The sequence below is a fragment of the Aotus nancymaae genome, unplaced genomic scaffold (assembly GCF_030222135.1).
Source record: "Aotus nancymaae isolate 86718 unplaced genomic scaffold, 86718_ANA_hifiasm-v0.15.2.pri h1tg000058l, whole genome shotgun sequence".
Classification (NCBI taxonomy): domain Eukaryota; kingdom Metazoa; phylum Chordata; class Mammalia; order Primates; family Aotidae; genus Aotus; species Aotus nancymaae.
Genome location: NW_026988472.1, coordinates 48,804,433 through 48,827,019, shown reverse-complemented (window position 1 = coordinate 48,827,019; position 22,587 = coordinate 48,804,433). Strand labels below are relative to the sequence as shown.

Sequence of the window (22,587 nt, the reverse complement as noted above, 5' to 3'; positions counted from 1 at the left end):
TTATCATTGGAAGAATGACAAATGGTATTAAACAGTCCTCACAGCCCTCCGCAAACCCCTGGAGGACACCCTGGGATGCCTCGGGGATGGCATTGGCAGTTTGAGCATGGAAAGGATGCTGGGGTCAGGAGGCAGAGGTAGGAGTCAGAGGGAACTTCTTGAGGCCTCTGCCTCATCCAGGATGTGGGATCATGGAGGCTCCTTCGAGTCAGGTGGCTGGCTAGTGCCTTCGAGTCAGGTTCCTGGCTCGTGCCTTTGAGTCAGATTCCCATCCGGAGGGGATGTGTCAATCAGGGTCTGTGGCTAGAGCATGCTTTGCGATTTCAGCAGACAGTTCTTCTTCCAGAATTGAACGGGTGATAGACAACAACACCACGGTGAAGATGGTGCCCATCAAGATTGTGCACTCAGAGAGCCAGCCGGAGAAGGAGAGCCGCCAGAGCCTGGCGCGCCCCGCTGAGCCTCCCGCCCTGCCCCGCGGGCTGGAGAAAGACCAGATCAAGACGCTGAGCACATCCGAGCAGTTCTACTCCCGCTTCTGCCTGTACACACGACAGGGCACTGAGCCCGAGGCCCCACACAGGGCCCAGCCGGCTGAGCCCCAGCCCCCAAGCACCCAGGCGCCCCCTGAGAAAGACCGCTGCGCCTCCCCTCCGGGGCTCAGCTACATGAAGGCCAAAGAGAAGACCGAGGAAGACCTGAAGTCGGAGGAGCTGGCCAGGGAGATCGTGGGGAAGGATAAGTCCCTGGCTGACATCCTGGATCCCAGTGTGAAGATAAAAACCACCATGGACTTGATGGAAGGCATTTTCCCCAAAGACGAGCACCTCCTGGAAGAAGCCCAGCAGCGGAGGAAGCTGCTCCCCAAAATCCCCTCTCCTAGAAGCACAGAGGAGAGGTGAGTAGACGTGGCCTCCCAGCTTGGGCATGACTCTGCCTGGCATCTCTTAGGCTTGTAAAGGGAAAGGGGGCATGTCTGTTTCTCGGTTTTCATGCTTGCCTTTGGGGAAGACAGATTTTCATAAGGGCCCCTTGATGTTTAGCACTTTTTGGCTTTTTTGTGAGGTCCTGAAAGAGAAATGGAGGGTTAGTAGCCCCATCCCGGGGTATGATGACTTTGGGCCTGACATGAAAATATGGAAATACACACTGCAGGCCACCAAGCTGCCTTGGCCTGAGGCCAGCAGCATTTCTGACGATGCCCACAGGTCTCCTTTCTCATAAGACAGCTGTTCTCAGTGGGGGTCGTTGTCTACCCTGGGGGACAGTTGACAATGTCTCTGTGGGGAGGGGTGCTCCGGGCATCTGGTGGGTGGAGCCCAGGGGTGCTGCTCAACATCCTGCAGAGCACAGGAGGCCCCACCACAGAGAATCATCCAGCTCCCATGCATCCCTAGTGCCAGCGTGAGAATGAGGGCTTAGGTGGAATATATGTGTTTCTTTATGAAAAATTTTTTTTCATTTATTTGAAATTTTTTTACATCTGCATTTTAAAAAGTATTACAATTTGACCAGGCACAGTGGTGCACACCTGTAATCCCAGCACTTTGAGAGACCAAGGTAGGCAGATCATTTGAACCCATGAATTCAATACCAGCCTGGGCAACATGGCAAAACCCTGTCTCTACAAAAAAAAATAGAAAAAATTAGCCAGGCATGGTGGCAGACACCTGTAGTCCCAGCTACTCGAGAGGCTGAGGTGAAAGGATCACTTGAGCCCAGGAGTTGGAGGCTGCAGTGAGCTATGATGGCGCCACTGCACTCCAGTACAGGTGACAGAGCAAGACCCCATCCCTTGAAATAGAAATGAAAAAAAATTGTGACAATTTACACCTGCCTGACGAATATATTTTAATTGGCTTTGTAAATAGCACTTTTGGCATATCTCCTTAAGCCACTTGACCGCAAAGGCATGCGTGGTGGCATCTTCCCTGCTGCTGACGTGTGTTCTGCCAGCACAGCATCATTCATGGGTAGGAAGGTGGAGTGAGCATGACACACAGCCGAGGAGGAGCAGCTGGACCAAGTGGACCCAGGCAGGGCGGCGCCGACAGAGCTGCTGAGAGGAAGGGGGAAGGGTTGATGTTTGTAGATAGCGTCACACATGTCCTTGTCCTCATGGACCCAGGCTCTGGGCGGAGGTCATCTGTGCTCTCACCTCTATGGTGAAGATTTTTAGGCATTCCTGCATCTTTGAGATTTTGCCTTTTTAAAAAACTGTTTCACACACTTACGAGTATCCATTTGGCAAGGTTGATTGTTTTCAGTTTTAACCTTGTCACCTGTTTTTCCCCCTTTGGCTGTCTCATCTTCCTGGCTGGTGTCCTTTTGTGAGCACCAGCATTGATTTGTCACAACCCAGGGGGTGGGGCAGAAGGGCTGTTTGCATGCACGGTCCCAGCTCATTGAAGTTCCCACGCCTCTACCCAGGAAAGAGGAGCCCTGTGTGCCTGCGGCTGTGTCCCTGGCCACCAATTCCACCTACTACAGCACATCGGCCCCCAAGGCGGAACTGCTGATCAAGATGAAGGACCTGCAGGAGCAGCAGGAGCGCGAAGAGGACTCGGGGAGCGACTTGGACCATGACCTGTCGGTGAAGAAGGTAGGAGAGCCCATTCCAAATGACAGCGTGCGTGTGTCTAGGCTGGGGGGTTGGCATCCAGACCACACCATCCTACCCCAGCCCAGACCATGCACCACGTGTCTGAGGGCGTTTGTGTTCGGCTTTCACTCAGGACAGTGGAATTTGAGGCGATATTAGTAAGCCCTCTGTGCTTAGTTCTGTGTTCTAATCTTGAGCCATTCCACAAACGTCTCTTTGCTGTTTCTAATAGGATCCAATGTTAAATTAGTTTAAATAGTCGCCATTCTCTTTCATTTTATTTTATTTATTTATTTTTGAGACAGGGTCTTGCTCTGTTATGCAGGCTGGAGTGCAATGGTGCAATCATGGCTCACTACAGCCTTGACCTCCTGGCCTCAAGCGATCCTCCTACCTCAGTTAAAGGAAAATTATTTTCATATTGGAAAGTGGTAATTTTTATTTGAGATAGATTCTCCCTCTGTCACCCAGGCTGGAGTGCAGTGGCACATCTCAGCTCACTACAACCTCCACTTCTTGGGTTCCAGTGATTCTCTTGCCTTAGCCTCCCGAGTAGCTGGAATTACAGGCACCTACCACCATGCCTGGCTACTTTTTGTATTTTTAGTAGAGATGGAGTTTCACCATGTTGGCCAGGCTGGTCTCAAACTCCTGACTTCAAGTGATCCACCCACCTTGGCCTCCCAAAGTGCTGGGATTACAGGCGTGAGCCACTGCTCCCAGACTAGAAGGTGATAACTTTTTGGTTCAAGGTATTAAAAAGGGAATGAAAATTAAGGGTTTGGGTCTTGGGACTTTTACGGACCCTCCGTCTGGCATAGGGTGCCATTCGCTTCATTCTGGTTGCACATTCCTCTTTTAAAAAACAAAGAATCCAAAATGTGTTGAATTTTTCTACACACAACCAAGGAAATCATACTGTGGGGACTGTTTGAATTTAGGACACACCCTACATGTAGAGAGCTGCATTCTTTGCTCTCATGCCTTTGTTTCTCATGATACAATAAATTTCAGAAGTGGCATGGCATGCTTTGATCCTGCCGCCCTCGTCTGTGGGGCACTCTGTCCACCTGCTTTGGGAGGCTGGAGATGCTGGGCAGCCACCTCCCCAGATGTGTGACTCCAGGACTGAATGAGTCGCTGTGGGCTGGAAGTCAGCCCGTACTTTAGTTCAGCAAGCGGGAGTTGGACACCTGCCCCAGAAGCACACGCTGTAAATCCCAGTTCTCCATGGTGCTGGTGACTCAGCCGTCCCATTCTCCTGCTTGATTTGACAAGGCGGCCACTGCTCCATTACATTTTCTCCCTGCCTTCCCGCAGCCACAGGCTCATGATGTCGCACGTTCCTGCAACGCATGTGCAGGAGGAGGCATGTTCAGGGAGGAAGCGAGCGCAGTGCAGGCAGGGACTTGGCAGGCTACCTGCTCTGTAGCTGCTTCAGGGGAAACCATGAGACCCTAATTCCGTACACTTCCAAGCCATTCCCAGGGGGACCACAGTTGTCCCAGTCACAGCATTGCTGGGTGGTCATAGAGCTGAGAGCCAAATCAGGGGACCCTCTGTTTTAGGAGAAGACTAAGGACAGAGGGGAAAGAGTGGAAGCCCCAGGCAGGAATGCAGCAGAGGACTCTGGTGGTTGGTAGGGAAGCATCACGCAGAGACGGCAAAATATGGTTTTATACTTGGGGTAGCTCAGAAGGACTCTGCCCAGAAAAGAGGGCACCATGTTGAGTTGTGGGGCTTCTTCAGGAGAACCAGATAGCTGACTGGTTTCAGTTCAGAATCTGTGAGAAGTATGGCTTTTCCCAGGAACCAGGAGGTGAGTAAAGGGCCCAGACAGAAAAGACCTTGTTTCCCCCATAGAAGGGAACAAAAGGTGTCCTGGGGCTCGATCCCCCTGAGCCCCGGCCCATCTTAGTGGAGGGGTGAGAGTGGCTGTGTGCCAGGTCTCTACTGCTGTAGGCTCTAACCAGAGCCTCCCGGAAAGCCGCGCACTACAAGAAGTAGCAGATTGGCCTGCCAGACAGTACGGCCCACGATGGTGTGGACAGCCACCGATCTGTGTGCTGTCCTGGGCCAGGTCTTATCTCAGAAATCTTTGAAAGCCAACAGCTGCTCTTTCTACAATGGCCTTTTAACAAAAGGGAAATGGTTTCAATAAAAATTTGCATATGACACGTAAAAGAACCAATAAAGAAACCTGGACTCCTTCCAGAGGGTCCAGTTTCAAATTAGCTAAGCTGAGGTAGATTTTGAGGGCATGTTCATCCACTGGTGTAAAATCTACATTTCCACAATTGCTGAAGAATAATGGCACTGAAAAATTCCTGAGCAGCTCTGGTGAGTATCCTAGCCACAGTTACCTGCATTGCTTGCAGTATTCCTTCAGGCTAGCATTGGCATCAGGCGGGAATCTGGAAAGTTCTTCATGCCTGTTTCCTGTTTTGTGCTTTGCCCCTAAGTGATGAATATCTAAAATGTGGCCACATTCTCAGCTGTGAGATTCTCGATTTAAACAGTCTCTCCAGATAGGTAGTGAGTAGAAAAAGACGCAAACTGCTTTTCCTCTGCTCTCACGCCACGGCAACCAGCACAGAAGAGTCCGGTGACCACATGTGTTGGGGGTGTTTTCCACACACCCAGCAAGCAGCCACTTCTGCAGCAGACACCAGCTGGGTGGCCTCTGATTCAGTGCAGTTGTGACACTGTCAAACTGGAGGTAGCGTCATATGCCACGGGTTGAGGGCTCAGTCCCCAAGACTGCACCTCCGCCACACACCAGTCACAAGCCCGAGTCTCAGGGACTTCTGACTAACCACCTTGAAGTTGGGGTTCCCATGACCCCCTCTTTGGCTTCCATTAATTTGCTAGAGTGGCTCACAGAACTCAGGGAAACATTTACATTTATGATAAACGGTGTTACAAGGGATATGCATGAAGAGCTGTGTAGGGCGAGGTATGGGAAAAGGGGCAGGGAAGAGCCTCCATGCCCTCCCTGGGTGCACCTCCCTCCAGGAAGCTCCATGTCCTCTGCCTTCCAGAAGTCCCCCAAGCTCCATCCTCTTGGGCCTTTTATGGAGTCTTCATTGCATAGGTCTGATTGATATCTGTGTAGAAATGTGATTGGACAAAAAGACTGTGATCCAATCCTAACGGACTGAGGAGAAAGCCCCAAGGTCTGCCTGTTGAGATTCTTGTCCTCTCTGTGTAACGTTCCTTCCTGCAGGTGAGCCGCAGGACCCGTCGGGAATACGGGGATCTTAAGACCTGCAGTCATTCAAGGGGGCGGAGGATTTCTTGATGGAAAGGTTGGGGAAGATTAGATTGTGCTTTGGGCAGGTCAAAGGGTGCAGGAGAAGGTCAGGGAGCGAGAGTCTGTTTTCTGAGGCGTAAAGCACCCTAACATTATAACAAGGGCTGCACGCGTGATGAGCCAGGACCTGTGGACAAAGCCCAATGTAGGTAAATAAGTAGATCAATACCTGCATGTATATTGCATCACAGGTAAGTAAACAGACACACAGATATCTAGATACAGAGGGAAAAACAGAAAAGAAATACAGACACATGTTTAAAATTGTAAGGGAAGAACATGTCATTCTGAGCAGCTGGAACCTGACCGGAGAAGCCAAAGCAATGTCTCCATTCCATGTGGTCTTTCTAGGAGAAAGCTGTGCTGGTGACTCAGCAGCGAGGGTGGATGCGTCCTGCGGAACTGCTTCCCGCTTTAACCTGTAGGAGAGGCAGGCGGGCTCAAGAACTCAAGGCAGACTGAACCAAGAGGAGGCGCTCCCCTGATAAGAGCTCATACCTTCACATTTCTGGGCCATTTTGGGGGGATACACACATGTTAGGTGGAGAGTCTCTTTAAAAGCATCTGTGTGTGTCTGGGCCCAGTGGCTCACACCTGTAATCCTAGCACTTTGGGAGGCTGAGGCAGGAGGATCACTTGAGCCTAGGAGTTTGAGACCAGCCTGGGCAACATGGGGAGACCCCATCTCTACAAAAATAAAAAATTTATCTGGGCGCGATGGTGCATGCCTGTGGTCCCAGCTACTTGACAGGCTCAGGTGAGAGGATTGCTTGAGCCCAGGAGGTCACCACTGCAATGAGTGGTAATCATGCCACTGCACTCCAGCCTAGGTGACAGAGCAAGACCCTGTCTCAAAAAATAAAAAATGAATAAATACATAAAAACATCTATGTGAGGGAAAGACCTCACGCAGTCAGGAAATAGGCTGCCTCGTATCCGGCATGTTTCTCCTGCTGTGGGCTTGACTTTTCCTGCCTAATACTCATCCAGCTGATGATTTTACCCTTAGATTATGGAGTCAGGGCAGTTGCTCCTTATCCTGCAGCCTATTGTTGGTGAGAACTCATACCTCCTGGGCACTTACTAGATCTGAGCATTGGGCTAAGTGCTTTACACACCGCCATCCCATTCACCTTCATGCCAGTCCCAGAGGTAAGGCTGTGACTCCTGTGCTGCTCTTGGGCACTCTGTCCTGCAGAGCTCAAGTGAGACTTCGATCTGTCATCTATCCAGGCCCAAGTGTGTGCCTCTCTGCTGAGCTCTGCAGACCCGATGGGATCAGAGTCTGTCAGCTTCCCCAGGGAAGGGATGACGGCACTGACGATTTCCCATGATCCACTTTGCACGCAGTAGTGTTGCTTGTTATGACAAAGTGAGCTTTCCTGTTCATTTTGATCTGTGCACCTGAGTACTCTTCAGTGTCTGTCCTGCCATGCGCTCTCCAGAGCGTGTGCTGGCATCACAGCCCCAAGCAAACTGCAGTGGTAGTGGAGGTGAGGCTGGTGTAGTCAATAGCATCTCAGGCGGGGAGTGTTCTTGAAAGGCAGCACATGGCCTTTGTCCTAATCCTTGCTTCCTTACAATTCACCCTGCTCAGGCAAACACCCATGACACATGCTGTGGATGGATTCAAAGGCAGAAGGACTGCCATGGCCATGAGACAAGGTTCTTCTAGGCAAGACTTACGTGTTGGACTCCTTAAAGCCACCCCTGTAATTTCTCTCAAATATGGCATTGGAGGAGGAGGAGGATCTGTTTCTTTGTCCGTCACTCAGATCAAAGTGTATGTTGCCACCTCACTTCAGGATGGCAGCTGATTTAAAGGGTTCATACTTTTCACTTTTATTTTTGCTCTTTAAAAATTATTTATAAACGGGGTGTGGTGATACCTGCCTATAGTCCCAGCTACTCAGGGGGCTGAGGCAGGAGGATCACTTGAAGCCAGGGGTTTAAGGCTGTAGTGTACTATGATCATGTCTATGAGTAGCCAATGAGCTGTAGCTTGAGCAACATAGCAAGACCGCTTCTCTAAGCAAGCAAACAGATATAATCATTTAGAAGGCTGGTGGGAAGGGGCATAGAGTGTTAGTGTCTAATAGTTACATGGTTTCAGTTGGGGAAGATGCAAGAGTTCTAGAGACGGATGGCGGCGACGGGTGGACAGCAGCATGAATGCACCACACACTGCAGAACTGTGCTCTGAAAGATGACTAATATGGCAAGCTTTATGTTATATATATTTTACTATTTTTAAAACAGTCCCATCTATTTGCATTTTGGTCAAGTTGATATCAGTAGGTTATAGTAAAAGATTGTCTTTTAAGTTCATTCGTATCCCTTTATTGGTCTTAAGTTTTAATTGCTAGGCCAGGTGCAGTGGCTCACGCCTGTAATCCCAGTACTTTGGGAGGCCAAGGTGGGCAGATCACCTGAGGTCAGGAGTTCAATACTAGCCTGGCCAACATGGTGAAACCCCGTCTCTACTAAAATTACAAAAATTAGCCAGGTGTGGTGGTGTGCACCTGTTACCCAGCTACTTGGGAGGCTGAGGCACGAGAATCACTTGAAGCTGGGAGGAGGGAGTTGCAGTGATCTGAGATCGAGCCATTACACTCCAGCCTGGGCAACAGAGCAAGACCCCGTCTCAAAAAATAAAAACAAAACAAAAATAATTGCTAGTGACAATAATTATATGTACAGAACACTTAACTAATCACGGAATTCAGTGTTGGACATAAGACTCAATAGTTTCTAAGTGAGTCTTTAAATTGGAAAATTGCAAAGGACAGAATACGTAGGTCTGTGACTCCTTCCAAAGATATGAGTTGAAACTGCATCTACCATGAGGAGCATCGGGGCCACAACTCTGATGTTGTCTAATAGGGCATGAACAGAACGAGAACAGGTTTGTTTTATTTTTAAATGCCAATAATGTCATCAGGAGTCATTCTCCTTTCCCGTAGTCATTTAAATCCCCTATTATTTGATGATGCAAAAGTGAGCTTTCACACAGGTCGGCTGCGCCTTTGGCGCAGGTGCACCGAGGCGGCAGTGAGCAGCATGGCCGGGGTGGGGCCGGCCTAACCAGTGTCTCCGTGTTCCCTTGCCGTCCCGTGCCCAACAGCAGGAGCTCATCGAGAGCATCAGCCGCAAGCTGCAGGTGCTCCGGGAAGCGCGCGAGAGCCTGCTGGAGGACGTTCAGGCCAACACCGTGCTGGGGGCCGAGGTGGAGGCCATCGTGAAAGGTGTCTGCAAGCCCAGTGAGTTTGACAAGTTCCGGATGTTCATTGGGGACCTGGACAAAGTGGTAAACCTCCTGCTGTCACTGTCAGGCCGCCTGGCCCGGGTGGAGAATGCCCTCAATAATTTGGACGACAACGCTTCTCCTGGCGATCGGGTAAATGCAGATGAGTCTGATTTGGAAATTGGGGGGTGGTCTCGTGGGAAGGCTGGTTTTCGATTGTCGTGAAAGCTCCTTGGAGCCTAGCATAGTTTCCACGTGGCCTGTCCACCTCCTCCTGCATACCTTGTCGAAGCAGTGCACGCTCTATTTCCTCTCCTTCCTTTTACATTTATTTAGTTGTTTGTTTGTTTGTGAGTGGTAGGGTCTCATTCTGTTGCCCATGCTAGAGTGCAGTGGTGCGATCTCGGTTCACTGCAGCCTCTGCCTCCCTAGGCTCAAGCGATTCTCCCACCTCAGCTTCCCAAGTAGCTGAGCTCACAGGTGCTTGCCGCCATGCCTGGCTAATTTTTGTATTTTTGGGGTAGAGATGGGGTTTCACCATTTTGGCCAGGCTGGTCTGGAACTCCTGAGCTCAAGTAATCCGCCTGCCTCAGCCTCCGAAAGTGCTGGGATTACAGGTGTGAGCCACCACGCCGACCTCCTTCCTTTTAATTGTGTGTTTGTTGCGGGGGCGGGGGTGTTGCTCATCAGATGCAGGGAGTTGAACCATCATTGGGCTGTAGGGCTGCAAGATCTTCCCAAAGAACTGTCACCTCTTCTCGACATTTTTTCAGATATTCCTATTGACTCTTGACTCTTACTGATAATCGTGTCTTCCTAGAAAATCATGTGTTTGTTTTAAACTTTTCTTTGACCACCTGTAAGTCCATAGCAGACATACCTGCCTCCTGACGATCAGAAGTACTCAATGATAGATATTTTTTTGTGGTGGTTGTAGCTGTGATTTAACAAGAGGGCATTTGTCAGTCTAGAAGGAACCAGACAGTGCACCTCACTTTTCTCCTGCTCCGGAGGCGTGCAGCTCTCAAGGCGTTTCTCAGTGGGTCTGTCTTTCGTCCTTTCACATATGAACCAAGAGAAATAATAGCTGCCTTGTTGGCTTTTACCTCATAGGCCAAATATCAGTAAAACGGCTAGTTTTATTTGCACAGAATAGCCCTTCAGTGTGTTCGTCTGTATCATGAATAAAACAACCACTCTCAGAAGGGGAGCAGAAGAAGCGCCCCTCCCCTCTCTCCAGGTGAGGGTGATTTCTCCAGGTGAGCACAGTACACTGTCCTGGCGCTGGGCTTGGAGACTGTGCCCTTCTGCACTCAGCCGAGTGCTTAGTAACTGTGTCGTGGAACTAGCTAGGTCAGGGTGGCATCGTGCCCGAGGGGGCCACTGGCCAACACCCGTGCACAGCCCTGCATCTTCTCCACCCTCGGGCTTCCTCGTGTGCAGACACTCTCTGCAGGTTCAAGGGCTCCTCCTCCTCCTGCCAGGAGGGTTTAGCAAGCCTGCCCTGAATTTCTCTCGAATCTTCCCACGTGGCCAGCTGTCTCACAGTGCTGCCATGGAGCGCACCTTGACGCTAAGAGGGTCCCGCAGTCCTTTGCCCTTTGCAGCATCTCAGAATTCTGTCGTTGTGAGTCCCTTGGTGACTTCTGCTCACCATTCAAGACAGGTGGGAGAGAGTCAGGCTCACACAGCAGGAGGAAACCCAGAGAGGCCCGTGGGCAGCTTCTGGGGGCCTCAGGCTGGAGCCCGCTGCAGCCATGAGACATGTGCCCCCAGGCCCTGGGTTTGTCTGTATGGATCCCATCAAATCTCTGGTGGCATCAGGGTTTTCATCGATAAGTTGTGGGACACCCCCCACAAGTTGCCAGTGTCTTCGAGGGTTGACCAGTGCCCTGGCTTTCATCCTGGTCCTCAATGGGCTTGTTTGTCTGTCAACAGCAATCACTGCTTGAGAAGCAGAGAGTCCTGGTCCAGCAGCATGAGGATGCCAAGGAGCTCAAGGAGAATCTGGACCGCCGCGAGCGCATCGTCTTTGACATTTTGGCCAACTATCTGAGCGAGGAGAGCCTCGCGGACTATGAGCACTTCGTGAAGATGAAGTCTGCCCTCATCATCGAGCAGCGGGAGCTAGAAGATAAAATCCACCTTGGTGAAGAGCAGCTGAAGTGCTTATTTGACAGCCTTCAGCCCGAAAGGGGCAAATAAGAGCTCGGTCCCCAGTGGAGGAGGGACACGGGACCTCCAAGCTCCAGCTCCATTCCCAAGGATACTCACGAAGACCCCACCCGTGTTGGTGCCCTGGAGAGAGACTCCTCCCATAGCAAAAGGGCTGTTAGAAAAGCAATAACTTTTGTGTTTGTGTGGGATGATTTATTTAATTTTTTAGTTTCCCTTTTGATTGCTGAGAGCCATTTTCCTTTACATATAACTACACATGATGTTAGGCTCTGCCGAATGGTGAATTTCCACCGCATGGGCTATGGGCTGGGCCCATGGTGTGTGCCGAGTGGTTACTGTCAGTGGGAGACCCATTGTTCCTCCCATCTTCAGATGCTTAGCCAACTGCTTGGACAGCAGCCAGCGCGTCATGATGTGCACGAGAGGGGAGACCCTGGTGCACATCTTCTCTTGTGATTCATCCAGGCATGGGCGGCCAGGTTTTGTCCCTGCTCATTCAACAGTGTGAGCATTTGTCCGTTATCTAATGATGTTCTCTGACCCAGCATAAATCATGATGGTGATAATGATGATAATTTATTAACTTTTTGGAAAGGTGAATAGTTTCCTAATGGTTAAAAACCAACTGTGAAATGAACAGCCTGCGTTGTTGGATTCACTCATTCTAAGATTAAATTGCCACTTAAATAATATGCATGCTTTAAAACACACTCACGCACCAAGCAGGCAAATAGCTTTAGTCCTTCTCACCCAACATCACAGTTTTTCTGCAAAGTAAAATTTTTTGGTTAAGGGTGTGTCCAGTAATAATGTGCTTGTTAGCTGCTTCTCGAGACCAGCAGAATATTTTTTAAGTTACTTCCCCCCATGTATTTTGTATGCATATGGTTGTCCATGATAATTGGCTACTTTTCCGTTTCTTCCTCCTTAAATAGTTTCGCATGGCATGAGGGCCACATTCCATGTACGGGAAGACCCTTCCTCTGGCTCTTCAGAGGTCCTGTGGACTACACAACTCCTGAGCTTGATCTTTTTCTGCCATGAAGTTTAAAGATTCTGTGCCCGTTTTCTTGATTGAAGTGGCAGGATTCTAAAGAGCGCCTGGTTTATTAAAAGAAAACACTGACATGCTGTCAATTTCCAATTGACAAGTCACAGACTGGGAGAAAATATTTGCAAATTGTGTATCCGACAAAAGGTTTGTGTCCAGGATGTACAAAGAACTCTCAAACTGCATAGTAAAAAAACAAACAGCTCAAGTAAAAAGCAGGCAAAAGACTTGAGACACTTCACCAAAGAGCATACACGCGTGGCAAACAAGCACACGAAAAGATGTTCCGCCACCGATGGCTTGGTTATAATTTATAACTTACTTATTTTTATCTAATATAGATTCAGTGTATTTCTTCAAAAAATGTTTATCTGATTAAATGCATGTTAATGGTGAGTGAATCCCTTGGGTGACTTCACGTTTAGGTTGTATTAGGGCATTTGTTGGATCGAGGATCATTTTAATCCTGCCTTCCCCTTATTCTCATAAAAGAAGTTTTCCAGTGGATAGAGATTTCATTTTGTCAGCAGCAGTGACCACAGCCTTACCAAAGCACACACGTGTGTGCGTGCACAGACGCACACACATAGATGTCTTAAAAGACTGTAATCCACACGTCCTGAGCCAGAGGGGCCACATTGACGGTAATGCATTCCATAGAGCCACGTCCAAACTGGCGATGATGCAGGCAATAAACCACCTTTTTGGCAGCCTACTGATGCCAAAAGGATAAATGCCCTTCCAAAAGTGTGTATTCCTGTTAAATTAAGCTCTTGCTAACTTGGAAAATCCCTGTTTTACCAGTGAAGCTTCCTTCTCCTCTCCAGCTGGTAGTCACTTGCTGTGAATGTTGGTCACGTCTGAAAAGGTGAAACTGACTGTGCACTTACCCTCATCTTTCTCCCCCAGGGAGACGACCCAAGGAATTTCAGAGTATTTTATTTGATAGAGCTTTTACCTGTTACTCTTTGCCCTCAAATACGGTCTTGTGGTCATTTTGGTGATATGTGTGTAAAATGTGAATAATCCAATTTGTGTGTCTGCACCCAGCCTTTTGATGTCTTTAGGACTTTCTCTTCTACATAGCAATACATAGTGCTCGAGTATCCTTGTAGCAAATTGCGTAGAGTCACAGCTGCCCTGTCAGTTCCCCTGTTTGCCTCTGAAATGTCTAGTTAGTGGGGACCCAAAGATGCTAGTGAGTTAATGTCCATAACTCTGTATCTAGTTGTTATTATTCATAGAAAAGCAATCTGGTGCTAATGGTTGGCCCTGGTGTTCTTAGGTGGTAGCTGCTCCCTCACCCTGTCCTAGTGAGGCTGTGGAGGGCTCTGCCTATGGGGTGTCGCCTGTGGCTTGTAGCCTTCAGTCCACCGCAGCAAATGTGTGTAGATTTCGTGCTTGACACTTACCACTCACCTATCAACAGATCATCCTGCTTGACTGTAACAAAATAAATAGTGTCTCTTCAAGTGAATGGAGCATGTCTTTGATTTACCTACCTTATAGCTTTTGTAAAAAAAAAAAAATCCTCACCATATGTCAGATTCTTAAGCCATCTGAGTAAACCATGGGATTGATTGTAAGTGTGCAATTTATTTACACTAGTTGGGTTGTAGGAAGGAAACAGTCAGGGACCAGGTCACATCAGTTAGCTGGTGCCCCAGTAATGCTGTGTGACAAACAACTATAAAATGGCAGCAGTGTTCAGTGGAGCAAAGTATTGGCTTAGCTCGTGGATTTACAGATGAGCTGATTTGGGCTGGGCTCTGTGCTGTGTGCCTCTCCTCTTCCTTGTGGGACCAGCAGTGTGGCTGGATGTGTCCATGGCAGGGACACAAGACAACGCGCCCTGTCACCAAGGGGCTTCTCCTGGCTTTGTCCTGTCACACCTGCTAACCTTCTGGCAAAGCACATCTGGCCAACACTGGCATCAAAGGGTGTGAGACGGGCTCCACCTCTTTAGTGGAGGAACCATAAATTCACCTGGCACAGTGTGGACACAGGGAGAGGTGAAGAATTGGGGCTGTCCATGGGCTCCATCTCGCCCGCGCCGTAGTGTCTACTGATATGGGGTGGCGCCAAAGCAGCTGAGACCATGAAGCCAAGCTGCCTGGAGCAAAGCCACCTCTGTCACTTCCTAGTTGTGTGGCCACAGCAAGTGACCCAGTCTCTGTGAGCCCCAGCTTCTTCTCGTAATTGGAGGTGGGCTGCTGTGAGCTCAAGTGAGTTGATACATGCTCCTGTGCTTAGACACCATGCTTGATTCACAGCAGGGCTGTATAAGCTGTGAATATGGCTCTCATCATTCTGCTGTGGACCTGGAGGAAACACTCCCTGTCGTCAGATCTGCCCACCAGAACCACCCAAGAGATACGGTGCATTTCTGTTAATTGGTAGGATTACAGAGGTTTCTGTTAAACAGATTTGTGAGACCTGAAGGTTAGGCAGTCAGGGTTATGGGAAGACACTTTAAAAAAAGAAAGATGCAGTCTTCCTCTGTCGCCCAGGCTGGAGTGCCATGGTGCAGTCATGACTCACTGCAGCCTCTAGCTCCAGGGCTCAAGTGATCCTCCCATCTCAGCCTCCCAAGTAGCTGGGACTACAGGTACATTCCACCACACCTGGCTAACTTTTTATTTTTGCAGAGACAGCATCTTGCTATGTCACTCAGGCTGGAGTGCAGTGGCACAATCTCTGCTCACTGCAACCTCCACCTCCCGAGTTCAAGTAATTCACGTGCCTCAGTCTCCTGAGTAACTAGGATTACAAGTGTGTGCCACCATGCCCTGCTAATTTTTGTATTTTTAGTAGAGACAGCATTTCACCATGCTGGCCAGGCTGGTCTCGAACTCCTGACCTCAAGTGATCCATACGCCTCGGCCTCCCAAAGTGCTGGGATTACAGGCATGAACCACCACTCCTGACCTTATGATGGTCAGATCTTAATTTCTATGTTTAACCTCTTATTAAGCTTTGGGCTGTGAAGTAGAGCAGGTTCTGTGATGCGTTTTAATATTTTCTAACTGTCAAAAACTGGAAACAGCTCCAATGTTTATCAGTAGGTCCTATGTACAATAAAATACCGCTCAGAAATGCAAAGGCATGGATTACTGAAACACACAAAATTTAAGAATGCATCTAAGAAACACTGTGCCAAGTGGGAGACGGCTGAGGTAAGAGGAGTGCCTGCTGTAGGACTTTGTTTATGTGAGGTTCTAGAATTGGCCAAGCTGTCCGTGGTAGAAAATATCAAAGTCATAGTTGTCTCCAGAGGGTGTGGGTAGGCACAGGGTACTTGGGGTGAAGTTCATGTTCTGCAAATGGATAGAGGCATGAGTTACACAGGTGTTTGCTTTTGTCAAAATCCAACCATTATACTAGTAAGATTTGTGCATTTTATGAAAAGATATATATTGAACTGCACTTCATGCTATGCAAGCTGATGTATTTAGGGAAGAATGTACTGATGTCTGCAATTTGCTCTGAAATGCATAAAAAATAAGATGCGTGAATGGGTGAGGAGAGATGAATAGGTGTGTTGATATGAGATGGGCACAGTAAAACACTAATGGCAGAAAGTTGGTAGTGAGTATACAGGTGTTTACTGTAAAATTCTTTCAACTTTGCTGTTTGAAAAAGTTCATCATCAAATATTTGGAGAAAATGTGCGTCTCGCCCAACATAGTCTTCCTAAGAGCCTTCCATATGATCTGTCTGCTCTTAGGTGTTCACAGAAGAGATGCAAAAGCCATTTCCTGGGCATATAGTTCACTTATTCTCTTGTCAATGTATTCATACAAATATAGTTATTAATATTCTCCTTCTCTTTTTACCAGAAAATTATAATACGGTGTATTTGTCCATTCTTGCATTGCTATAAAGAACTACCTGAGACTGGGTAATCCATAAAGAAAAGAGGCTTAATTGGCTCACAGTTCCACAGGCTGTACAGAAAGCATGACTGGGGAGGCCTCAGGAAACTTACAATTATAGCAGAAGGCAAAGAAGAAGGAGTCATGTCTCATGTGGTTGGAACAGGAAGGAGAGAGAGAAGGGGGTAGTGCTACACACTTTTAAAACAACCAGAGCTCATAAGAATTCACTATCATAACAACAGCAAGAGGGAAATCCACTCCCATGACCCAGTCACCTCCCACCAGGCCCCTCCTCCAACATGGAGGGGGCGGTTACAGTTCAACATGAGGTGTGTGTGTGTGTGTGTGTGTGTGTGTGTGTGTGTGTGTGTGTCTTGAGATGGGGTTTCACCATGTTGACCAGGCTGGTCTTGAACTGACCTCGTGATTCGTCCACCTTAGCCTCCCAAAGTGCTGGGATTACAGGCGTGAGCCTACATACCCGGCCTCTGGCCTCTTCACTAATCCCATTCATGGGGAGTTCTGCCCTCATGGCCTGATTACCTCCCAAAGACTCTACCTCCTAATACTAGCACATTGGGGTTAGGATTTCAACATCTAATTAGGGGATAAGGGGGGGCAAACATTCAGTCCATAACAGTTGTCAACTTTTTGGCACATATAAGAAAAGCATGTTTCTTCCATTTTTCTTTTTTCTTTTTTTTTTTTTTTTTGAGGAGGAGTTTTGTTCTTCTTGCCCAGGCTTGAGTGCAATGGCGCGATCTAGGCTCACTGCAACCTCTGCCTCCCGGGTTCAAGCAATTCTCCTGTCTTGGCCTCCTGAGTAGCTGGGATTACAAGCATGGCATGCGCCACCACGCCTGGATAATTTTGTATTTTTAGTAGAGATGGGGTTTCACCATGTTGGTCAGGCTGTTCTCAAACTCCTGACCTCAGGTGATCCACCTGCCTTGTCCTCCCAAAGTGCTGGGATTACAGGCATGAGCCACCAAGGGCAGCTTCTTCAATGTTTTTCTAAGTTTGAAAAAGAAAACAAAATAGTATTTAAGAATTAGAAGGGGGAGGTGTAGATCTTAATGTATAAGACACCCATAACCTAAAGGCTGCAAGGAAAAAGACACACCTATGATAAGCTTGCTACATTCCTCTGGAAGTGATGAAATATTCATTCTAAATAGGCTGTGGGCTGTGATCCGAGCACTTTTGGGAGACCGAGGTGGGAGGATTGCTTGAGCCCAGGAGGTCGAGACCATACTGGCAGCATGGCAAAACTGCATCTCTACTAAAAATACAAAAAAAAAATCAGCCGGACGTGGTGACCTGCACCTGTACTCCCAGCTACTGGGGGAAGCTGAGGTGAGAAGGTCACTTGAGCACAGGAGGCAGAGGTTGCAGTGAACTGAGATCATGCCACTGCACTCCAACCTGAGCAGCAGAACCAGACCCTGTCATCAATCGATCAATCAATCAATCGTTTTTTTAAAAAAAAGGCTATGAAATGCCTGTGTATTGTCATCCCTAGAACAACCACTGAAAAACTGTACAAAGAGATTCAGACAACTCAATAGATCAACTAAAACATACTCAGATAACCCAAAAGAGGGCAGGAGGAGGAAAGCCGAAAGAACGACAAACGGAAGAAACAAATATTAAAACAGCAGACCTGCCTGGGTGTGGTACCACGCGCCTGGAATCCTAGCACTTTGGGAGGCCGAAGCGACAGGATCGCTTCAGCCCAGGAGTTCAAGACCAGCCTGGAAGACATATGGAGACCCCGTCTCTACAAAAAAAAAAAAAAAAAAAAAAAATAGGGGAGGGACAGCGGGGGGTGGGGAGTTGGGGAGAGATAGCTTGGGGAGAAATGCCAGATATAGGTGATGGGGAGGAAGGCAGCAAATCACACTGCCATGTGTGTACCTATGCAACAATCTTGTTCTTCACATGTACCCCAAAACCTAAAATGCAATAAAAAAAATAAGAAATATATCCCTCCCACTTAAAAAAAAAAAAAGAAAAAAATTAGCTGGGCATGGTGACATGTGCCAGTGTTCCAGCTACTAGGAAGACTGAGGCAGGAGGATCACTTGAGCCTAGGAATTGGAGGCTGCAATGAGCTATGATCACACTGTTGCACTCCAGCCTGGGTGACAGAGTAGACCCTGTCTCAAAAAAGAAAAACAAATTCTCCAAACACAGTAAAAAAGGAGGAAGTGGCTATTTCTGCTCTCCACGTGAAAAGCTGTTATATGACAACACTTGGAAATCATCAAACACTTGGAGCCCAGTGGGAGTGAGACTATAGTTACCTCCCTCCAAGTTCAGATTGGCCCTCCTACCTTCTGCCATAGGAGGAGACTGGTGGTCTGGTGATTATGGTTGGGGGGTGATTGGGGGCATCGGATGTAGATTCCCAGACACTATTCCTATTGACAGTCTCCCTCTACTTCCCACCCCCCACCCCACAGCCCCCTCCCTGCAGAGGCACCTGGTGCCACAAAGAATCTTGCTCCCAGCAGGTCTGCATCTGAGCCTTCTGGTCTACCAAGCCAGTTGGCATTTGTCTATCACCTTTCCTGCTACGAGGATTTTTTTTCTAAATCATCTGCTGTGTTCTCTGAGGGTTGATGCCTCTTTTATATCTTTTCTGTCATTTTAGTGGGCTTTGGGGAGAGGGTGCAGGTAAATGCCTGTGTGCGTTTTTTGTTTTTTGTTTTTTTTTTTTTCTGTTTTAAAAGATAACCAATAGTCAATGCAGAAAATCACATAAACTTGTCACATTGTAGGACAGTGAAAAACAAGAAAAATCACTTAGAATTCCCCAGCCAGTCAGGAGTCCAAGACCAGCCTGGCCAACATGATGAAACCCCGTCTTTACTAAAATATAAAAAATTAGCCAGGCATGGTGGCACGCGCCTGTAGTCCCAGCTTCTTGGGAGGCTGAGGCAGGGGAATCGCTTGAACCCGGGAGGCGGAGGTTACAGTGAGCCAAGATTGCACCACTGCACTCCAGCCTGGGCAACAGAGCCAGACTCCGTCTCAAAAAAAGAAAAGAATTCGCCAGCTAGACATAGGCAGCGTGTTAATGTCCTACTAGTGCTATAACACATTACCACAAACTTAGTGATTTAAAATGCCACATTTACACATTATGGTTGTGAAGTTCAGAAGTCTGCAATCACTCATGCCAAACTAAGGTCAAGGTGTGAGCAGGGCTGTGTTCCTTTCTGGAAGCTCCAGGGAGAATTGGTTTCTTGCCTGTCTAGTTTCTAGAGGCTGCCCCATTCATTGTCTCATGGCCCCTTCCTCCATCCTCAAAGCCAGGTGTCTAGTGTATTCCAGCCTCTCTCTGATTCTCCTTCCATCATCTCATTTCCCTCCCTGACCCTCTTGCCTCCCTCTCACAAGAACCCTTGTGATGACACTGGCCCACCCAGATAGGCCAGGATCATCTCCCCACAGCAGGATCCTCTATTCCATCACACCTGCAAAGTGTTTTGCCATGGAAGGCAACATAGCCACATACCCCCTTCCTTCCTTCCCACCTTCCTTCCTTCCTGTCCTCCTTCCTTCCCACCTTCCTTCCTTCCCGTCCTCCTTCCTTTACCCTTCCTCACTTCTTTCCTTCCCCTGCTACCTTCCCTCATTCCTTCCTTCCCTCTCTCCTTCCCTCCCTCCTTCTCTCCTTCTTTCCTTCCCTCCCTCCCTCCCTTTTTCCTTCTGCTTTTTTTTTAAGGAAACGATTATATAATAGTATTTTTGAAATCTGCTTTTTATTAAGCAGTATTGGTAACTTTGTACTTAATTATCCTTCAACATACTATTGAATTTTGGTGTGATATCCCATTATAAGGATATAAAATGATTTACTGAACATATTCTCTAAGTGTGGTTTCAGGATTTTGCCTTTTTGTCCCAGTTGTAACCTCAGTTACAGAGTTCATTGAGTGTGCCTTGCACTTAGATCTTTGCACACATCTCTGCTCATTTGCTCAGAATAAATTCCTTATTATGGAAACCCTGTAAGCAAAGGAGTCCAGTGGGATTTTGACTTCCGTGTAACTTTTTGTCCTACATACTGGGTAGCTGGCATCATTTGCCTTTTGGCAGCCTCATTTCTTACACAGGTTCCATTTGAAGCTGTCCCTGATCTTAGCAGGTCAGTTTCACACACCAAGAATCACCCCACATCTTCCACTCGTCTTACCTACCTCTGCTGTTTTCCAAGAAGCCTGTAATTCAAGACTCAGCTAGAAAAACGTCATTTCCCATGAACTAACATTATCTTTCCCAGCTGGAGCCATGGCTCATGCCTGTAATCCCAATATTTCGGGAGGGTGAGACAGGCAGATCACTCAAGCCCAGGAGTTGACCAGCCTGGACAACAAAGTGAGACTCCATCTCTACAAAAATTACAAAAGCTAGCTGGGCATGGTGGTGTGTGCCTGTGGTCTCAGCTACTTGGGAGGCTGAGGATGGAGGATCACTTGAGCCTGGGAGGTTGACTGAGGCTGTAGTGAGTTGTAATTGTGCCACTGCACTCCAGCCTGGACAAGAGTGAGACCCTGTCTAAACAAAATAAAATGAAAAGCCCGCATAGCCAAGACAATTCTAAGCAAAAAGAACAAAGCTGGAAGCATCACGCTACATGACTTCAAACTATATTACATGGCTACAGTAATCAAAACAGCATGGTACTGGTACCAAAACAGAGATATAGACCAATGGAACAGAACAGAGGCCTCAGAGGCAATGCTACACATGTACAACCATCTGATCTTTGACAAACCTGACAAAAACAAGCAATGGGGAAAGAATTCCCTGTTTAATAAATCATGTTGGGAAAACTGGCTAGCCATGTGCAAAAAGCAGAAACTGGACCCCTTTCTGACACCTTACACTAAAAGTAACTCCAGATGGATTAAAGACTTAAACATAAGGCCTAACACCATAAAAACCCTAGAAGAAAAACTAGGCAAAACCATTCAGGACATAGGTGTAGGCAAGGACTTCACGACTAAAACACCAAAAGCATTGGCAACAAAAGCCAAAATAGACAAATGGATCTAATTAAACTCCAGAGCTTCTGTACAGCAAAAGAAACAATCATTAGAGTGAACTGGTAACCAACGGAATGGGAAAAAATTTTTGCAATCTACCCATCTGACAAAGGGCTAATATCCAGAATCTACAAAGAATTAAAACAGATTTACAAGAAAAAAGCAAATCCATTCAAAAGTGGGTGAAGGACATGTACAGATACTTTTCAAAAGAAGACATTTATGAGGCCAACAAACATATGAAAAAATGCTCATCATCACTGGTCATTAGAGAAATGCAAATCAAAACCACATTGAGATACCATTTCACGTCAGAATGGCGATCATTAAAAAATCTGGAGACAACAGATGCTGGAGAGGATGTGGAGAAATAGGAACACTTTTACACTGTTGGTGGGAGTGTAAATTAGTTCAACCACTGTGGAAGATAGTGTGGTGATTCCTCAAGGACCTGGAAATAGAAATTCCATTTGACCCAGCAATCCCATTACTGGGTATATAGCCAAAGAATTATAAATTGTTCTACTATAAGGACACATGCACACGAATGTTCATTGCAGCACAGTTTACAATAGCAAAGACCTGGTACCACATGCCCATCGATGATAGACTGGACAGGAAAAATGTGGCACATATACACCATGGAATATTATGCAGCCATTAAAAACGAGGAGTTCACGTCCTTTGTAGGGACATGGATGAACCTGGAAACCATCATTCTCAGCAAACTGACACAAGAACACAAAATCAAACACCACATGTTCTCACTCATAGGCAGGTGTTGAACAAGGAGAACACATGAACACAGGGAGGGGAGCACTATACACGGGGGTCTGTTGGGGGGGAGGGGGGGAACAGCGGGGGGGTGGGGAGTTGGGCAGGGATAGCATGGGAAGAAATGCCAGATATAGGTGAAAGGGAGGGAGGCAGCAAATCACACTGCCACGTATGCACCTATGCAACAACCTTGCATGTTTTTCACATGTACCCCAAAACCTAAAATGCAATTAAAAAAATAAATAAATAAAATAAAAAATAAAAATAAATAAAAACTGCATATTAAATTTTTAGATTAAATAAATAAAAAAAAGATTATTACATCAACCTAGTTGATAAACCAATAACAGGATTTGAAAAGATTGACTCCATTTTTGAAAGAAGTTCTAACCTGGGTAAAATGCTATCAAAAAGCATCACATGCTACAGAGAAATCTTTTGTGAAAGGTAGAGTCGATGGATGCAGGAAACTTCCTTGCTGTATTAT

The 22,587-nt window shown here is 47.4% G+C and overlaps 1 protein-coding gene across 7 annotated transcripts in view; it reads left to right on the top strand.

Moving 5' to 3' along the window:
• The window catches only part of SHROOM2 (shroom family member 2), a 166,903-nt gene extending 153,038 nt beyond the window's left edge, over window positions 1–13,865 (top strand). For 6 of the 7 annotated variants that reach the window (XM_021671559.2, XM_064364532.1, XM_064364531.1 and 3 more), the window contains 4 exons: window positions 347–898; window positions 2,431–2,602; window positions 9,040–9,312; window positions 11,098–13,865. In XM_021671559.2, coding sequence (XP_021527234.2) covers window positions 347–898; window positions 2,431–2,602; window positions 9,040–9,312; window positions 11,098–11,364 — 1,264 coding nt within the window. In that variant the 3' untranslated portion in view covers window positions 11,365–13,865. The remainder of the gene's footprint in view (window positions 1–346; window positions 899–2,430; window positions 2,603–9,039; window positions 9,313–11,097) is intronic. The other variant, XM_064364530.1, reaches the window with a different exon arrangement.
• Window positions 13,866–22,587: the final 8,722 nt, after the last annotated feature.